Source organism: Cryptomeria japonica, chromosome 9, assembly GCF_030272615.1.
Source record: "Cryptomeria japonica chromosome 9, Sugi_1.0, whole genome shotgun sequence".
Lineage (NCBI taxonomy): Eukaryota > Viridiplantae > Streptophyta > Pinopsida > Cupressales > Cupressaceae > Cryptomeria > Cryptomeria japonica.
In genome coordinates this window covers 599,559,874-599,578,690 of record NC_081413.1, presented here as the reverse complement: position 1 = coordinate 599,578,690, position 18,817 = coordinate 599,559,874, and the positions used below count along the sequence as shown (strand labels likewise).

The 18,817-nt window shown below is 34.7% G+C and overlaps 1 protein-coding gene across 2 annotated transcripts in view; it reads left to right on the top strand.

Annotated features, from left to right (window-relative positions):
• Nucleotides 1-18,484, top strand: part of LOC131074508 (U2 small nuclear ribonucleoprotein A') — a 96,926-nt gene extending 78,442 nt beyond the window's left edge. The window contains exons 3-8 of one of the 2 annotated variants that reach the window (XM_058011142.2): nt 6,788-6,917; nt 7,053-7,258; nt 12,857-13,030; nt 13,733-13,783; nt 14,018-14,296; nt 18,078-18,484. In XM_058011142.2, the coding sequence (XP_057867125.2) occupies nt 6,788-6,917; nt 7,053-7,258; nt 12,857-13,030; nt 13,733-13,783; nt 14,018-14,296; nt 18,078-18,083 (846 nt within the window). In that variant the 3' untranslated portion in view covers nt 18,084-18,484. Of the gene's footprint in view, nt 1-6,787; nt 6,918-7,052; nt 7,259-12,856; nt 13,031-13,732; nt 13,784-14,017; nt 14,297-15,810; nt 16,549-18,077 lie in introns of those variants that run through there. The other variant, XM_058011141.2, reaches the window with a different exon arrangement.
• The last annotated feature ends 333 nt before the right edge of the window (nt 18,485-18,817 follow it).

The following is an 18,817-nucleotide window of genomic DNA, read 5'->3' as shown; positions in this document are numbered from 1 at the left end:
AAAATGTTTTTGCACAGATTAATAAAGCTAGACATTAATTAAAACTAGTTTATAACTTTATACATAAAAAACATTAGTAGCAGAGCGAAGGTAAATCAGAAGAACAAAGAGCTACAACACTACAAATAAGATTGCATATGTTGGAGATATCTACTTTCGATGTGTAAAATCAATGCAACATAGAATAGAGTCAAATCATTAACCTTGAAGAAGATGACTAACATCTAAAGGATTTGGAATAGTGTATAAAGCTTCCAGGTTAAACAAAGTAACATGCATAATCTATTGGTTGTGGGAGCAAGAATGAGCATCTATAGGTTGTGTAAACAAGAGAAAAGCTTGAGATAAGCAAATGTGGGTTGAAGGAACAAGACATAAACATTTGTAGGTTACAGATCAAGTTAGGAAACATTTGCAGGTCCTGATTCGTGATAAACTTCGACAGGTTGTGGGAACAAGAGATAAACATTTGCAAGCTGTGGGAACAAAATATAATGCAATGTAGGTCATGGATAAAGCATTATAGGTTGTGGGAACGTGATAGGAAACATTATATGTTGTGGAAATGTGGTAGGAGGCATTGCAGGTTGTGAAAGTGAGATTAGGAACATTGAAGGTTGCTAGAACATAATAGAAATCATTGCAGGTCATGGTGGAGAAAAAACCAAAGTTCATCATTGACATAGGCATGCCATCAATAGGATGTGTTATGAAACAAAATAGAACACAAATATATTATTAGATATAATCCACGATTACATTGACGAACATCTCCTTATATATTGTTCGGAGTGGAGATAAAAATAATGTTGACAAATACATGATAAATAATCTAAAAATAATAAATTAATAATAAAATAAAAAATACTAATCTAAATTAAGCTGGTAAAATGACTTTATTATGAAAATAAATCTTAATAATCTTTAATGTCCCCCCTCAATACTTACTGCACTAAAAGGAATCAAACTAACATATGATACTAAAAGCATTCAGAATCATGGATTCTTCAGAAGCTTTTCTTTGAAGACAATTCTTCAGCTATGTAGATCTTCATCAAGTTGCCAAATTTTTTTTGCAAAGGTGTAGCTTCTGAGCTGAATTCTCGAGTTCTCAAATTGCCATCTTCCTAAACTTTTGAATCACAGACCTCTTGAACCATTGGACAGTAGTTTATGCTGAGCTACACTCATAGAGCTCCATCAAGTTGTCTTATGACCCTCATAAGGTTTTGATTCCCAACATCCACAAACTCCCAAGCTAATTGAGCAGCCATCCATTTTGGGCTTTTTCTACATTGGCTTCCTACTTATTGTAATGGCAGCTTGTTGAAATAGGATTTATTAATAAATTAAAATATAAAAGAAAAAAAATAAAATTTCGTTAAGTTTAATGAATGGTCAAAAGGCATGAAATGAGAAGTTGACTCTTTCAAAGATGAGATATAGAAGGGAGAGAAGAGAACTTCATTTGGGGAGAAAAGGGACGAAGGAAGAAAGAAGGGAGCAAAGGAATTAAGGAAGCATTAATGGGAAGAAGATAAGGAAGTGATTCTTTCAAAGGGGCGGCAATGACGAAGGGTTGTGACCCTTTCAAAGGGTGGTAATTGTGAAAGGTTGTGACCATTATGAAGAGGTGTGACTCTCCCTCACATTGGAGGATATAAAGGGCAGAAGTTTTCATTTCGAGGAGATAAAAAAAGGGGAGATCAAGCTAGAGAATAATATATTATTCTCAAGGGCAACAATGAAAAGGGGTGATTCAATTTTTATGAAATGTTGTAACCCTTCCACCAATAAAGTATGAAGGAGAATTCATTCCAAGCATTGAAGGGGACTTATCAATCAATGGAGGAAATCAATACAATTAACATCAATTCTCCTAAGAAAGCAAAGAATCTTCAGAAACAGATTGAATCATTCAACAATAGAACTCATCCAAGAGAGCAGTGCTCAGCTTTCAAAGAGGGAAACATGTAATGTCCCCTAATAAATAAGTTGCCAAATGTTAAATTTGAAACAATATTAATTATTTTATATTAATATCCCATTCATTAATATAAATAATTAATATTACTTGTTCCTATTATTAAAGCATTTTAATAAACACCGTAACTATCTACTTAATAGTTGTTAACTATTATTTAGTTTCCTACGGGAAATAAAATCAACTTATTTGGTAAATAAAAGGATGGCGTCAGATGGAAGGAGTATGCCTGGAAGAAAAGATTTGAATCCTGTGTGTGTTAATACACATATCTAAGATAAATTGCCTTTTGTCAGTCATCGACAGGCCTATTGATTCTGGAGAAGAATCAATATTGATAGAAGCGGAGTGAAGTTCGACGGAGACCCTTTGGTGTATGATGCGGGAGTGCGTATGACTGCAAATACGAACAGCGGGAGCGTGGAGAATCATTCACGGCGTCACACACACTGTCATTCAGTGCCTCTGCAACCTGAAACACGGCAGCAACGAACGTTGTCTATGCGTGCCTCTGTAACCCGATATCGGGTTGTGACGTGAAGTTTGCCCTCAATGCATATGGAGTGGTACCGGCAGTTTTCGTGGATAGAAGAGTTGTTATTGCCACGGTGTGAAGGATATTGACATCGCGTGGAGGATGTGGAAGCATTCTTAGTGTTTGCATACCGTGAGAAAGCAGAATCGCAGACTTGATGCATATGCCTGTTCCGACAGTACAAGCTCGGGTCTGTTCCGACATTACAAGCTCGGGTAAATTGGCTGCAACCGGAAGTATATCCTCCTGGCTTACCATTGAAGAGTTATGAAGAACCTTGGGTAAACATTCAACAACAATTCTGACATCAATGTGAAGTCTAAACTGGCGGTCACAACTACCCAACCAAGTGCATTATGAAAAGAATTCTCTTCCCTGTTCTCTGATGGAATAAATTTATATTAATGTCTGTGAATAATGACTGTTCTAGTTTGCTATATTTATCAGTGATTACTACAATAGAATTAGACCCAACGCAAATAAGGAAGACTCCAAATAAAGAAAATACTGTATAAGATGTTTATTTCCACCATTGGCTGTGCTGTACAAACAATTTTCTGTTATGTCCTGGTTATACAACTGACTGCAATCAAATCCTAGCTAGGGAATTTAACAAAACAATATCGAATTGAATCTGTCCAAATTACCAACAACAGACTGAAAATTCGTAACCTGCAATCTGTGTCACAAGGTTCACTGAATTTTCGGCTTCAAGTTTGAAATTTGGCGAACCTGTAAAAAAATAATAAAATTTGTTGAAATTCGTCTAAAATTCATACATTTAAAAAAATAAATTTTGCAGCTAGGGCACAATAGATTCATGAAGGTTTGCAGATGTGATTCGGAGGAGGTCTGAAGGAACAAATCATGACTACAGAGAACTGAGGGCATTTGCGTTGGGAAGGAGGCACAAGTATTGCAGAGAACCTAAGCCATTCATGTTGGGAATCATCCGTGGCCCAAATCATTGAATTGATTTCCGTGCTAATGTCGGGGAGGTAGGGATTAGAGGGTGGATCATTCGATCTGATAGCAATTTCAGTATTGGCCATAACAACTGTGCTTGAAAAACAATCGAATAAAGGACACAAAAATATTTTAGAAAATGGCAAAAAATGGTTTTATATTTTTATAATGACAAGTAGTTAAAAATTATATGTTTTAATTTACTTATTAACCATGTGTTTTGTAAATAGAATAAAATTTAATATTGTTTATTCTATTTTAAAGTTAAAATAAAAATTAATCTAGTTTTTATTTTATGTTTTAGAAGAATAAAGTTTACTGTTTTAATTTTATTTTTCTGTTTCTAAAATAGAAATTAATACTTTAATTTATTTTTTTATATTTGTTTATTTTTAATAAATATAATTTAGTGATTCTTTTATTTTATTTCAAATCTATAACGATGTCATATCTATTGAGCAATATTAAACTATTTTGATAATTTTGTAGATATATTACTTATACTTAAAAAAATATTAAATTTATATAAGGCGAATTTAATGTCGATTTTTTTTTCGATTTTTTTACCTTGTCAAACTTCATCCAAATTTTATTCTTTGCCGAACTCGCACTTGAATTCAAACCTTGTGACATAGCCTGCAATAATTCTACAAGTATAGTGGGCAAGATTTAGTGTCTTCCCAAAAGGGGACATTATACTTACCTTCAAAGTGCGGACTTATTTAAAATGCATAAAAAGCGACTTCTTCACCATTGTCAGCATCCAAAGGATCTTTGATAATCTCTACATTAGCTTCCTTGATTTCTTCCTTGAGAACACATTTGCTTGATTTATATAGTTCCAAGTTATGTGACCCATTTTATTGAAACAATAGCATTCTATCCCCTTTTTTTCTTTGTTAGATCTTCTATGATTTGAGTATAGTGCTATGTTAGTTTGAAGATCATCTTCTGTATTTCTTGTAATAATTTTTTTTTTCCCTTAGCTAGGATAGCTAAATTCATAGCTTTCAATCTTTTAGAAGAAAGTTGACGAAGAGTAAAGATGGCTTTGCTGAATTTTGAAGGTAAATAGTTTAATAAAATGGCTTTAGCATCCTCATCATACACTGCAGCATTGACTGCTGCTAGTTATCGAAGAAGAGAACTTAGATTTTTCATGTGGCTTGACATAGTGATGCTATCAATTATGCTATCAATTAACGTGTCAATTTTTTTCCAAATTTGCTTAGATGGTTTTGCCAAATCTATTATAATGTGACTCAAAATTGGAGATGGCAAGACCAGTAATGGCTTTAGCTTTATCTGCTTTCTTATTCCAGCACTTTACCCACATTTATAGGTAGTTTTTCATCTCCATTTACTATTTGCCACAGGTTTGTCCATCAATTGCATCTGATTTTTTTACTTTCTAAGTGTGAAAGTTGAAGCTGGAATATTTATACAATGGACTTTCCATTTTCTTAAATTATACAAACTAAAAAAAATTGATTCAAAAAATTCAATTCCTAGCACCTGCTCTAAAAAACACAGCTGCCAAGAAAAAAAAAAGCACAGGAAGACATGTAAACCCAAGCTGCCAATTGCTTTGTCCCAGCTCCTCAAGTGGACTGCAAACCCTAGTTCCCAGGGCTGCACAAGTGCCCTGTGGTTTACTTGTTGCAATTTGTGGTTATTTTGGATAGTTCCTTGGCACCTCCAAAAACCCTTGTTAGGTTTTAAAAAAAAACTTGCGATTCAAAAAAAAAACAAAAAACATTTGGATTTTCTGTTTACAAACCTTTCCATGTGACCTGCCCTGGTACCCTGTTTTGAAATGAAGTAGAACACAAAAATATTCTACAAGATTCAATACCATAACATCGATGAACACCTCCTTATATAGACTTTGGAGTGGAGATAAAAAAACACTGCATGATAAAGATAAACAGTACAATAATAATAAAAATAAAGTAACCTAAATTAAGTCACTAAAGTGACTTTATTAAGAAGCAAGTCTTAATAATTTCTAATAGGATGCACTTATCATCTCTACATATTTTCATAGTAGTTCACTTGCAAGTCAAAGTGGGGGTGAAATTTAGAGCTGAAAGTGCATTCTTAGCACTTTTAACTCATTTGTTTTGGATACACTTCGGCACTTTTTCCCAAATCATTTCAGTGCAAGAGTTGACATTTCAGATTCTAACTGATCAGAACCTTAGTTCTTATTCGTTAGTGGTTGGGACCCAGCATTTCAATCTGTTGTTTTCAGTCCTGGACCAAGACTACTAGTGTGCGCTTGAATCTTGTTAACCAACTTAGGTTAACTTTTGGACGAAGAGTAACCTCATGAGTTCAGGAGTAGCTTTAAAGAGAACAAATCTGAATCATCTTGAAACAAATTAACCATATTAGGTTAAGTGTGAAGGAAGGCTAACCTCATGGGTTCAGTTGAATCTTTAAAGAGCATGAAAAGAATAATCTAGATCATCTTGAAGGGTTAGCATGCACGATTGCTCAAATAATGGTTCCATAAATCATTATTAAATACGTTAAAATGATTTCTTATGTAAATGCCTAATATGGATGGTATAACATCTATAACTGGTGAAGTTAATTATATTCCTCCATTAAGAATTGAGGTGAGAGTTGGAGGAAAGGTGATAAATGACTTCATAAAGAATTGAGATAAAGCAATATTTTAAATTTAGCTAAGGGTTCAACATCTCACTGACAAGTTAAATACCTAGTAAGATCAATGACCGAATGGTTTACTGGATGTTGCTACCAAAAGGAAATTGAGATTATTATTGGGTGTTGAAGTTCCTTTTTGCAGTGGCGTCTTCTTTGTAAATTTGATGCTTTTTTAACTGTTGTGGGTATTTCCACTCCTCATTGTTTTTGTTTTCTGTAGTTTATATTCTTTTCTTTTTCTCACAGCATTGTTAGATAGTTAATAAGTTATTGTGTGGCATCATTTTCATTGAAACTTCATTTTGCATAATCATATTCACCTCATGTAGTATTTAGAAATAAAATGAATAGATTTTGAACAGTTTGTTGACACGGGGGTTATAATAATGCCATGATATTCAATTATACTCAATCACTAATGTCTTTTTGATTTAAGTTGTTTGTTAGTTACATGCTTTCAGCCTTTCTATGGTAGGAGAGTTTCAATCATTTTGTTTATGATTCTTCCAAACATTTGATTGAATGTGTTGCATTTAGTTTGGACCTTTGCTTGATAATTTTTTCTCATTTTTCACTTTTGGAGTATCGAGATTTCTGAAGTTTTTGATGTATTTTATCACTTTCAGGACCAATTTGACAGCATAGATATTTCAGACAATGAAATTGTCAAGCTCGAAAATTTTCCATATCTGAAACGGCTGACAACATTATTAATAAACAACAACCGTATTGCTCGCATTAACCCCAATGTTGGAGGTAATGTATATTTTTTTCTTGCTAATATTATTTTTGTATTTATGTCAACGATCATTAGAGTTAGCTCAGTTCATAACACAGTTTTATGTCTTTCTTTTGTAAATACAAATGCATATATGTTGACCTGATGTGCAGAATTTTTGCCGAAACTTCACACGCTGATTCTTACAAATAACCGCCTTGTGAACTTGGTTGACCTTGATCCACTTGCAACACTTACGAATTTGCAGACACTTAGCCTTCTGGATAATATTGTTACAAAGAAACCAAACTATCGCTTTTATGCTATAAACAAGCTGAAGAAGCTGCGACTACTTGACTTCAGAAAAATAAAGCAAAAGGTGAGTTAAAGAAGTAGCTTCAGTTTAATGATTTTGAATTGTGGCATTCTAATTCCAACTATTGTCATATCTTATATTCATGTTCTAATTGTTGGAGTAGTTGAGTATCTGTATTGATTGTTTAAAATTAATTGGGTGGAGAACAGGATTAATAATTTAATACCCAGTTAATAAGTCTTGTAGGATGTTCAAAGTTTTAACTTGTTCTGATATATTTTTTTATTAATTGTGCTGATATAGATCTCTAAAATTGATTATTTTAAGCATATTACATATGGCATATGCACATCTTCAGGTTGATGCCAATATTTAAATTTCTATTCAGTTTTGTTATGTAAATTTTTTTCTGCTAGTCTTGGACACATTAATTTCACTTGCGAGATTGATCCCTGCACTAGGGTTTCTTATTCCATGTCTCTTTACAACATTCCTGATCAGCCTAGCATCCATGCCGCTGCTCCTCTACACTCTAGTTGTTTATTCTCTTTAGGTGATGTTACATGTGCCCTTTTGAAGCTGAGTGTCTTGAAAGCTGCTGATTCTGATCAGCTGCAGTCCTGAGTTACCCAAATAGGAAGAATCACTTGCCTCTCCTTCAAGGTTGTCACTTGGGTGTTCTGACAACCACCCCATCCATTAATTGGGTGATTGCTCAAACCTGAATGATTATAAGACTACCATGATTAGGCATTCCTCTGCCAAGCTTTATGCCACTGTTCTAGATGTGAAGCTTTTTCATAATTTGGAGGCAGGTAATCAGAAGGTTTTAGGAGAGATTTTAAGACTATTGATCACATTTTCACATTCCAAGTTAATGTGGAGCAGGCTTGCTGGTAGTCTTTTAAAGTTCTCTTTTGTTTTGTTGACTTTCAGAAGGCCTTTGACTTTGTTTTGAAATACCTGTTCTTTAGAGGTTATGTGATTGTCACATTTTGGGCTCCCTCAGTACTGCTATTAGGAGAAACAGGTAGTTTATTAAAGTTCTCTGTTGTTTTGTTGACTTTCAGAATGCCTTCGACTTTGTTTTGAAATACCTGTTCTTTAAAGGTTATGTGATTTTCACATTTTGGGCTCCCTCAGTACCACTATTAGGAGATTTTATTAGATGGTAGTTGGTTAGTTTTGGACTCCCCATTGTATCTCCGACTTTGTTAAGAGTAACTTCAGAGTCAAGCAGTGTACCCTCCCCTCTCTCGTTGACCCTCTTTGGTCTTTACATTGATGAACTCAAGGGTTTCTTTCAATACCACACTCATGTTGAAGATAGATGTTTATTACATATGTCTTGACTATTAAACTTATCTTTACCAATGATGTTGTCCTCTCCCCCCCTTGCAAGGGCTTGCAAAGACAACTTGATGTTCTTGCATGGTTATGTGAACTTAAGTAGCGTATGATGAATCTTAATAATACTAAGGTTATGGTCTTTAACACCACTAGGGATCACCTTTCCAAGTTTTAGTTTTGCAAAGGGGAGCCAATTGAGATAACAAAGATCTCAACATCATATATCTATTTGGATGTTAAGTTCATTGGACCTTACTTTAGTCTAAGATTTTCATCTTAGTTTCACCTTAGCAATGGCTATGGATCTCTGTCTTGGAGAGACAATGCTTATAGATACATTTACCCCTTAAAAAATGCACCTCTTTGGTTTATTCATTAAACACATTTCTTCATGGTTTTGAGGTTTGGGGCCTTAGTTTAGGGACAATTAAAGGACTTGGATTGTGAGGTCCAAATTCTCATGTTGTAATGACAATGTTTGTATATGCACTAATACAATATTCTTTGAAAGATATGCCTCTTTGATTTTGTCATCAAACCTTGAGTTTTCTATGGTTTTGATGTTTGGTGCCTTTAGCTTGATGACCATGATGGCGTGCAAATTAAGAGGGTCCAAACTCATGTTGCAACATATGATTTAATGCAAATAGATGGTCCCCTAGTGCATTCTTTGAATCTAGTCTAATGCATGTCCTCTATGGCTCAAATGCCTTTTTAGGCTCACTTTCCACATCGACAGACTCTTATCCTTGTGCGATTTGGCTTTTGGGCCTATGAGATACTCCCTACTTAGCACTTTGTACTTTTGAGAGGATTGCTTGTTTTGGGACCACTAGATGTCAATAACATTGTGGCTTTACTCTTTTGAGTACAAGGAATATTAATTAGCACCAAAACATGCAAGCACTCTTTATTGGGCATTCACATAGGGGTTAGGGTTACAAAATGTTACCAATGATGGTATCCGAGGTAATAATTTAACACAATACAGGGAATTGTACTCAAACTTAGTATGATGGTTTAGGGCTAACAGTTGTGGCCAATGTGACATCTCCCATATAACCACCGTTGGGGTATGCGTAGATTTGTGAGGCCAGGTGGAGTTGATACCTTGTACTTGTAATCACTCTACAAATGTCAATTGTACCTGTGCATGTATATAATAGCCAGAGCATTGTAAAATTACCCAATGGGGTCAAACATCACATAAATAACTTTATTGCATTTGACAGATCTTTATCATGTTACCATTTAATTTCAACATCAATATCAACATCTTAACACCTTAAGTCATAATCATATTTAATCCACATTTAAACAATATGTTGCACATCATTAAATTAAGTATGATAAAATTAGGCATAATACCATCTCACTTACATCACATGAAATATCATCACTAAAGAATACATCAAGTTTTCACAAGGAACTTGGCACAATATCATGCATACATCTCAATGCAAATAAGACCAAAGACTGTCATGTTGATGAACATCCTCTCAAACATGCAGGTGGTCCATACACATCATACATCAAAAGGGTACGAGACACAAAAAATCAAATGAAGCAGAAACATTCATCAATCATTCAAAGGTAAAACACAACCACCACCTATGCTTCCTTAGATACATAGTCAAATCAAAGCCGAGATCAATACACATCTCTTGGATGCAAACAGGAAGAGGGCATTGCACTAGCTTTGGATTGAGATGGATCATTACATCTCATGTGAGGACAAGATCTTTCCGCTTTGCTGAGTCCCTGAGGTAGGATGGATGCGTGCTTGCATGCTTTATTTTTAGTTGCCCTATACATTATGACATACAAGGGAAAGGTAGCTTTGCTTTCAAGAGAGGATCGGAATTCTCACCAACCACTTTCAAGTCTTAAATTAGTGGTGCTTTGTCTCTTTTTTGAGGGAGGTTATCAACCTTAATTGGAGGCTTTATAGGGGACCCCAAGGGACTCCGGTTGATCACCTCATTCTTTCAGCTTGTCTTTGGTATTGTAGGCACTAGACACCCTTGTGACTCCATAGTTTTTTTCACAGTTGATGACAGATCAATGACTGTGCACTTCCACTGCAATACCAGTACCCCTGTGTGCACTTATACTATGTCAATTACCTTTCTCTTTTGAGGCATCATTCAAGGCACAATGCTTCTGTAGTCTCACTTACAGGTGGGGTCTCATTTTTAGTTGCACTTAACCAAATCCTTTTCCTTCTCCAACACTAGCTCAGGTGGTGGAGGGTCATTTATCATCTTGTTAATGGAGCTTCAAACAAAATTTTACTGTGACACTTTTTGTGCGCCCTTGGGTCATCTAACCAAGGTCTCTTATCATAGAGCGTTCTATAGAGGACATCAATAGAACTTATATTGGTGCCTTAACAGTTATTTCAGAGTCTTTTTGTTCTTGGATATTTGGACTTCATATATACTGTTTTTAAACAGTTTCTTGGTCTCACTTCTTCTTTCCTTTCTCATTGCACTTTTTTTCCCCCACTTTGGGTTGAACCCCTCCTTTTTTGTTCACTGGAATGCCTTTCTGCCTTTCAGCTTTTGTTTTGTTTTAGTTATCTTTTAGTTTGTAGCATCTTTGGAGCCTCTTCTTGGCTTCCTCTTACTATTGTTTCCAGTTGTATTTCTGAGTCCCATTGACCCATTTTTGATCACCTGTAAACATGAATATTATTAGAGAGATTAATATAATTTCTTTCTTTCTGGCTAGTCTATGCTTTTTATTTTAAGTGATTTTGTAGTGAATTTCTAATGGTCATGGATGCATGGATCATATATATTAACATTTTAATTTTCATTGCACCTGCAATTAAGGAAAAGCATAGGGCTTTTTGAGCCAAATATTAATTGACTTGTCATTTGGCAAACATGGAAAATAAAATATTCAAAATTTCACAACAAAAATGGTGATTATTTTGTTCTGGGATGGATTCATGATGTAGGCATCAGGTTAGTTTCAACTTCGCCAGATTTTGAATGGTCAAATGATTTAAAAAAGGTAAACAAAATACAGAAATTTCAGATAGGATAAAATTAGTTGGACTCCTGTACTTCTGAACTCCAATCATAGCTTTCAAGTTCCTGAGTAGGGATGGGTTATTGCAGCCTTTGATGATATTATAGCCTTATGTTAATACTCAGCTTTGAATTCTAACCTAAATCTCCTCCAAGCTTTTCTACGTGCGACAGAATTTCTACTTTTCATGCTAACATGTTCCTTTTTACAGGTTATATATCCTTTCAGTTTGTTGAGTAGGAAGAAGTGGAGAGCATGTCTATTGTTTTGAATTTCCGAGTATAAAATCATAGTATAATCTTACAGAGATCTCATTTACTCTATTGGTGGATGTGGGAGTGCATGTATTGAGTGGGCTTAGTTAAAAGGAATGATAGGTCAGTTTTGGAATCCAAGACAAATTATTAACTTTTAGTTTGCCATCAAACCTGTAGGGTTGGCAGGAACAATAATACATCAGAGTCATGATCTGTAGCTACATGTCAATTGTTGTACATAACAATGTTCTAACCTTATTCCCTCATTTGCTGATGCTCAGCATCAGTGTCTAAATTTCTTCAAATATAATACTTTGGTCCAATCTAAATACATTTTATTTTTTTGTCGAAGATAGAATTAATAACATGGTGTTCAACATGGATTATTTGTACATTTCCCTGTTATGAATGGCGAGGGTTATTGAGCATCATTACTTTTTGTTTTTGATGATCCCAGTCTATAAGCAATTTGAAAATTAATGTTTGTGGGGCTTTCTAGTGAATCCATGTGTCACTACTTTTCCCAATTTTCTCTTCTTTTCCGGATTTTCCTTTGACTGCTCGTCAATGAGTTAGCCTGTCTCATTTTATTATGATTTTATTTTTCTGTAATTATTGAATAGATTTAGCTTACATTATTAAACACTTTTGTTTTTTTGGTTATATTTCTTTAGGAAGGAAAATAAACCACCTTTTCTCTTGTCTTTCATAGGATTAAATATTTGCTTGCTGTTTTATATAGAACTTTAAAAAAGCCTGAATGAAGCAAGGTTAGATTTCTCATGAGAGCTTCGTGAGAGAGCTTAATTGCAGCAACGAATGGAATCATTTGCAGGTATTGCACTACTGCCACAAGATGGTTTGAACTTTGACGTAGTGGAGCATTTGGCATGTGAAGGTCTGGGCCGTTATGTTCCGGCGGCCTCTGTTTTAGTCTTTTGATGAACCTCAAAACTATCAGAAATATTCTCTCCTTTTACTTCATTGGCTGACATTGATGGTCTGTTGAGAGCAGGAAAGGCTGGAAGCTGAAAAGTTCTTTGCATCAAAGGAAGCTGAGGAGGATGCTAAGAGAGAACCAGTAAAAACATTTACTCCTGGTGAGGTTCCCATGGTGACAGAGGCACCAAGTGAACAGCAGGCACCAAAAGCTGTTCCTCCTACACCAGAGCAAATCTTAGCTATCAAGGTACATTTCCAGACATGCTATACATTTTAGCAAGCTGTTGTATTTTTTTTGTCCTCATCTATATTTTTGAGCTACTAAAAGGTATTGAGCATTCAATAATTTTTTCGCATATTAGAGGCATCTTTAAAAATCATCAGTGGGCCATTTTCTAGTTGATGGTATTGTGCTGATTTCAATGTTGATTTATTATGGTTGTATCTTTGTTTAATGACACTCTTGACAATCTTAGTGGAATTTTGAGAGTCCCATGAAATATTTCCAATGATAAGTCACTTCTTGGCATCCTAGATGTATTTTATTTGTCTCATTGCTATTAAGGGTTCTGTTAACGTTTTAAGTGAATTTCTTATTTTCCTTGACGTTTGTGCTGCTTAACTTTTGGATGCATGTTTGCTCTTCAGCTTGTAGTAGCTATTACATTACTTTAACAGCTATAGAATTTAATTTTTAAAAGCATAGTTCAAAACATGCTGTAGAGCTCTTATGGTTTTTGAACATAGTATTTATGTTAATATCGATGCAAACCAACTGTATGTGAATGGTTGTGAGATTATAGTATAACTCAAACGTGCCATAGAGCTCTTGCTTATGGTGTTTATTGTTTTTGGAATAACAATAGCATAGACACAAGAAGAGTTGATGATAGTTGGTCATTGTATTAGATGTTTATCATTTCAAGCTATTGATGGGGTTTGATTGCAGGCTGCAATTGCAAACTCTCAAACGCTTCAAGAAGTTGCTACTCTTGAAAAGGTACTTAATTTACTTCCTTCTTTTGGATGAATAAGTAATGATTATTTTTCATTGAATAGTATTTTTGGGAGGTTGCTCTTTGTTTATAGGAGATTTTTTCCAAAAGATCTGTTAGTAGTTATCTGCCATCATCTAATGATGAGTATTGCATAGTATCTCTTTCTTAATCTTTTGACATATATATCCATTTTGATTTGCTGTTTTTCTATTCTTACATGTTTTTTCTACATACAGGCCTTGAAGTCCGGCCAGTTACCTGCAGATTTGAAAATCTCTGATGATGACATGAAAATAGAGCCCAGTAAGACTGAACCTGTTGAAAACACTGTGGAGGATCAAACAAAAATTCCCGAGATTCAAAATCAAAGTGCTGAGAAGGCAGTTGAGATCATTGAGAAGACTGATACTGATCATCCAATGCAGACTGCAGAAAAAACTACTGAGAGTACTGACAACCCAACAGAGAGTACTGACAACCCAGTGGAGAAAAATGAAGATACTGTAATGGAAGAGGTATTATTTACTATTCATTCTTTGCTTTTTTTGGTTATTAATTTACATTTTGTTTTGTAGGAAAGCAAGTTAAAGGTCTTTGTAGTATTGGGATGGTAGTCTCCAAGCGTTAGATTTTTTAGAAACTCTACTTTAAAGAATTTTCCCCAGATGGGCTTGCACTGCATACCAAGAATGCAGTCTTTTTCCTAATCTAATCTACCATGTCTTAGGAGAGTGTCTATTCGGCCAAAATTTGGCGAGTGACTTGCAACAAACCTCATTTTTTATTTGTCAAGGCATAGCAGTCCACAAGAATAAAATGCTGGTGAGTGACCTCAAATTCGCCAACTCAATGAGTCCACAACATCACTTAAACTGGTGGTGGTGAATTTGATCTTTTTGTTATGAGATGCCTATGCTGTGATTCTATCCCTTTTTATGGTTTATGCCTCATGAACTTGTTCTCTCGCTGTGTCAATCTAGGAGCTAGCCTACCCAGAAGGGAATCTTAGTAATGGGTATCTTAGTAAAACTTTTCATAGGAAGAATGTTATATGCCTCAAGGTTTCTAAGGAACATCCATGTTTAAGGTTTGGTTTTACTAATAATGCCAAGTGTTCTGAGTGGATGCAGTAAGTTTGTTATGGCATAATTCCTTTTTCTGCCTATACAGAGTTGCACAGGGATGCATTTGCTGCTCCATTTGTTTGCCATGTAGAGTATCTGGACTGTGCAACTAAAGATATTCCCCTGAAAACATTTTGCTTGTGTAGCTTGTATGTTCATATATAAATGTATGGTCTTTCTGAAACTGTAGTTAGTAAGAAATAACTACAACAAAGGGTTGAAGAATTAAGTGGCAGTCTTCAGGGTAATAATTGTTTTGTAAATGTGTTCAGTGCGATGGCTCCATTGATTACTGGTTTCATATATATATATGCGAACCCGTATGCAAGGGAAAAAAATGCTGTGCTTGCATATATATTCCTGTACCTAAACTTGTCCCTATAGTAGGACTGACTACTTGCATTATAAACTAAATATTACTTGCAAATATTTTCCTAGGATGTCAGTTTTAAATATAGGCTGGTCAGTAGAACAAATATAGTGTGTTATATAAATGCATGTTCTTTAAAAGAACAGTTAGAGAAGTAGAATAACAAGGATACTAAAGCTCTAACATTAATTGCTTTGAGGATGAAAACACATTTAATGAAAGTGAAACATAATAGGACACCTTAATATTAAAAAAAATTACGGTGTAAGATATCCATTGATGATAATGAGAGATATTTTTGTGAGGTGGAAGTAGGTGCCTAGTTGATAACAAAGATGCTAAAAGCTTTAATATTAATTCCTTTGAGAATCAAAACTCTTTTAATGGAAGAGAAACATAGTGGGACACCTTAAGATAAAAAAGATTATGGGGGCAAGATTTCCGTTGGTGATAATGAGATTCTTGAGAGTTGGGAGAGTACATCAGTGATAACAAATTGATTAATATTTTATTGTGATTGTTTATGCCTTCTCAGCTCGTGTTCAGAGAGGAGAATAATGGAGAAGTTGTCTTACAAGAAGGGTATTGTGGTGAAGCTGTTGTATTTGGCATAATTCTAGACCAAGAGGGTTGATGGCAGATTGTTGTAGTACCTCTAGATCTAGATCTATTGGAGCCAATAGTTACTTAAGGCGATTTTCAATGAATGAAGATGGAATTTGTATCCAGATTATCTATCTAGATAAATAGATAGCACTACAGCTCAAAGTTTCTTGGTTGATGTGGTGAAACTACTAATGGCATTGCAGCTGCTGCCAAAGTTTGTTGGTTGATTGTGGTGAACCCACTTGTGGACATGATTATCATTTACATGTGATAAAAGCACTTTATTATCATGTGGACAGGTGAACATTTGAAAGTTGTCTTTGAGGAGAGTGCTGATGGAACTCAACATTTTCATATTAAGGGTGCTACAATACGAATGCTTGATTTTAGATAAATAATCCAAGTGTTACTTTATGTTAATGATCCAACACCATGTGTTTACTGGTTTACACTATATGTTAGTAAATCAGGGTTGTTTTCAAGATATTGCCACTTTAGAACCATATGATTAAGTTGTATGTATTCATATGACTTCTGCTGAAATATACACTTGTGTTTTGGATATTTGAAAGTGATTTCATGACTCTCTTGTATCTTTGAATAAACAGCAGTACCTCCTCTGGATCTCATATCATGTTTTGGATATATGAAAAGTGATTCAATGACTCTTGTATGTTTGAATAAACAGCAGTACCTCCTCTGGATCTCATAGCAAATTGTATGCTGTGAGATAATATGTTTCTCTTCCTCCTGTAATGAGCAAAGCCTAGAATGGCACAACCTGTGGGATCTGGTGGTGTCTTTCAGCTCTCTTTGATTAGACCATACCACAAGATGGTATAAAGATATAAAACTTGATTGATTAGAAAAATGAATTTATAGATTTGTCAAGTGGTATGTAATCATTAGATAACATGCTCCAACCAAAAATCTTATGTTTGGTTTGAAATGGTTTTTGTAAGATTGATTTTCTGCAAAGACAAGGATTATTTGCTAGCAATGTAAGGCAATGATTGCAATGTAATGCCTCTTAAACACAGGAAGGCATAGGGATAAGGTTTTTGGGTTTAAATGTAGAAGGGCAATACTATTGAAGATTGTATTCATAATAATCTGATAGACATACATGATGATGAGACATTGCCTTTGAATCTTGATCACATGCATGCAGATTTCCGGTGTCATGAACATAAAACATAACCGTAGAACACCATTTTATTATGCTTACTTGTGGAGGGAAGACTTATATTACTTGTAGACCAGACAAGTTACAAAATAATGAACAGATAAAAGACATTTTGCAAATAAATTTGAGCATCATAACATATTCCACAACCATGACAAAAGAAGTCTTAAATTCTTTCTTGCATGCATACAAAATTATCTGATAGGCAGACCTCAAGCCAAACAATTATTTCAATTTGTAAATGAAGTTGAGAGGAAGAGAGGTAGGCTCCCAATAGTCTTGTAGACTGGGTTATTTATTCTACACACGCTCATGAAACATCTAGCCATTTTCCTTATAGTTTAAGTCAAGATTTTTTGTTTTTTGATATCCACGTTAGTGCATAAAATCTCCATACAAGTGCTTAGGACAGCATCTCAAGGATTGAGAATGGTGTTTTTAAAAATTCATTGATGAGTAAAATCCAATTAAAATTCCTGCCAGATTAAGACACTTAGAATGCTTTTCTCTATTATGAAATAAGGAGATACAGTAAATTCTGGAGATACCTCAATTGTTCCATGTTTTCAAAATATAAGGATCAGAGTGAATAAGAAAAATACATGGAAAAATTAATTATCTAACAAGTCAAAAAAGTCATTATACCAACTCTGAATAATGCGAAACTGGTGAATAAGTGAGCATGATGTATGACGACAAATGTGACTTTGGATGATGCTTATATCAATCTCAAGAATCTTTCTCATTAACCAGGTGCATGGACTCTCTTTTAGTTTCGTACTTTTGTGTTAATGATTTTAAGTTGGTAAGCTTGAAGTGGATATTTAATTAACTATTTGAGTTACTTAGTTTAGCTTTTTTGAAAGTTAGTCCTTATGGATAAGTAATACTTAATAAGTTATCTTTTTTTGTGGAAAAAGGCAATTAGGGCTTTTAGTGTCCTTTGACAAAAATTGGATTTGAATTAACTTCGCTGACATATGCTTCTTTGTTTGCTGATATTTGTTTAGGGTTAAGGGCAACCAAAATATACCATGCATGTGGTGCAGTTCAGGTTTTACTGGGGTGACCACTATTTTGACTCTAATGCAGTGCTTTCTTCAAATGTACTGGAGCAAGGATTACTTGCATGATTTCTGTTTGGCAGGCTGCCTAAATATTAGCTTCAAATTTTTAATTGGGAGACATGTTTGAATTTATATTTGCCATTTTCAGTAAAATTGAGTATGCAAGAGAGAGGTCTTTTAATATATCCCTCCAAGTGGGGTTGTGTAAATGGCATTTTGGTAAATTAGGTATATTTCACTTAATGCTGGAGATTAACTATTGTGGTGTTACTCGGGGTTCCACATTTTGCATGAAAATGAGGAATACATGCCATACCTTGAAAATATGATGTTTTCCTTTCCGACTTTCAGTTGAGCAAGTGGTTTAGTGATGTCCATATGTGGCCTGCTTTATAAGGCTGTTATGATTTTTCCATTTAAAAGAGCATGATGATGAAATCTCAATATTGTTTATCATTCATCCATTTGCGTGCTTACCCTGCCATTTAGTAGGGCATAATTTGAAATAAAAAGTACTTTTATGTTGTACTTCGGGTACCCTCATTGAATTCAGGAAATTGACTCTGCAAGAAAAGTTGCATATAATCACACAGATGAAAGAAACTTTTTTTCTGTACACGTTAGATGCCAAATCAAATGGTTCTTTGTAGGGTGAGAAGTGACGGGGGTTCAACTAGTAAATT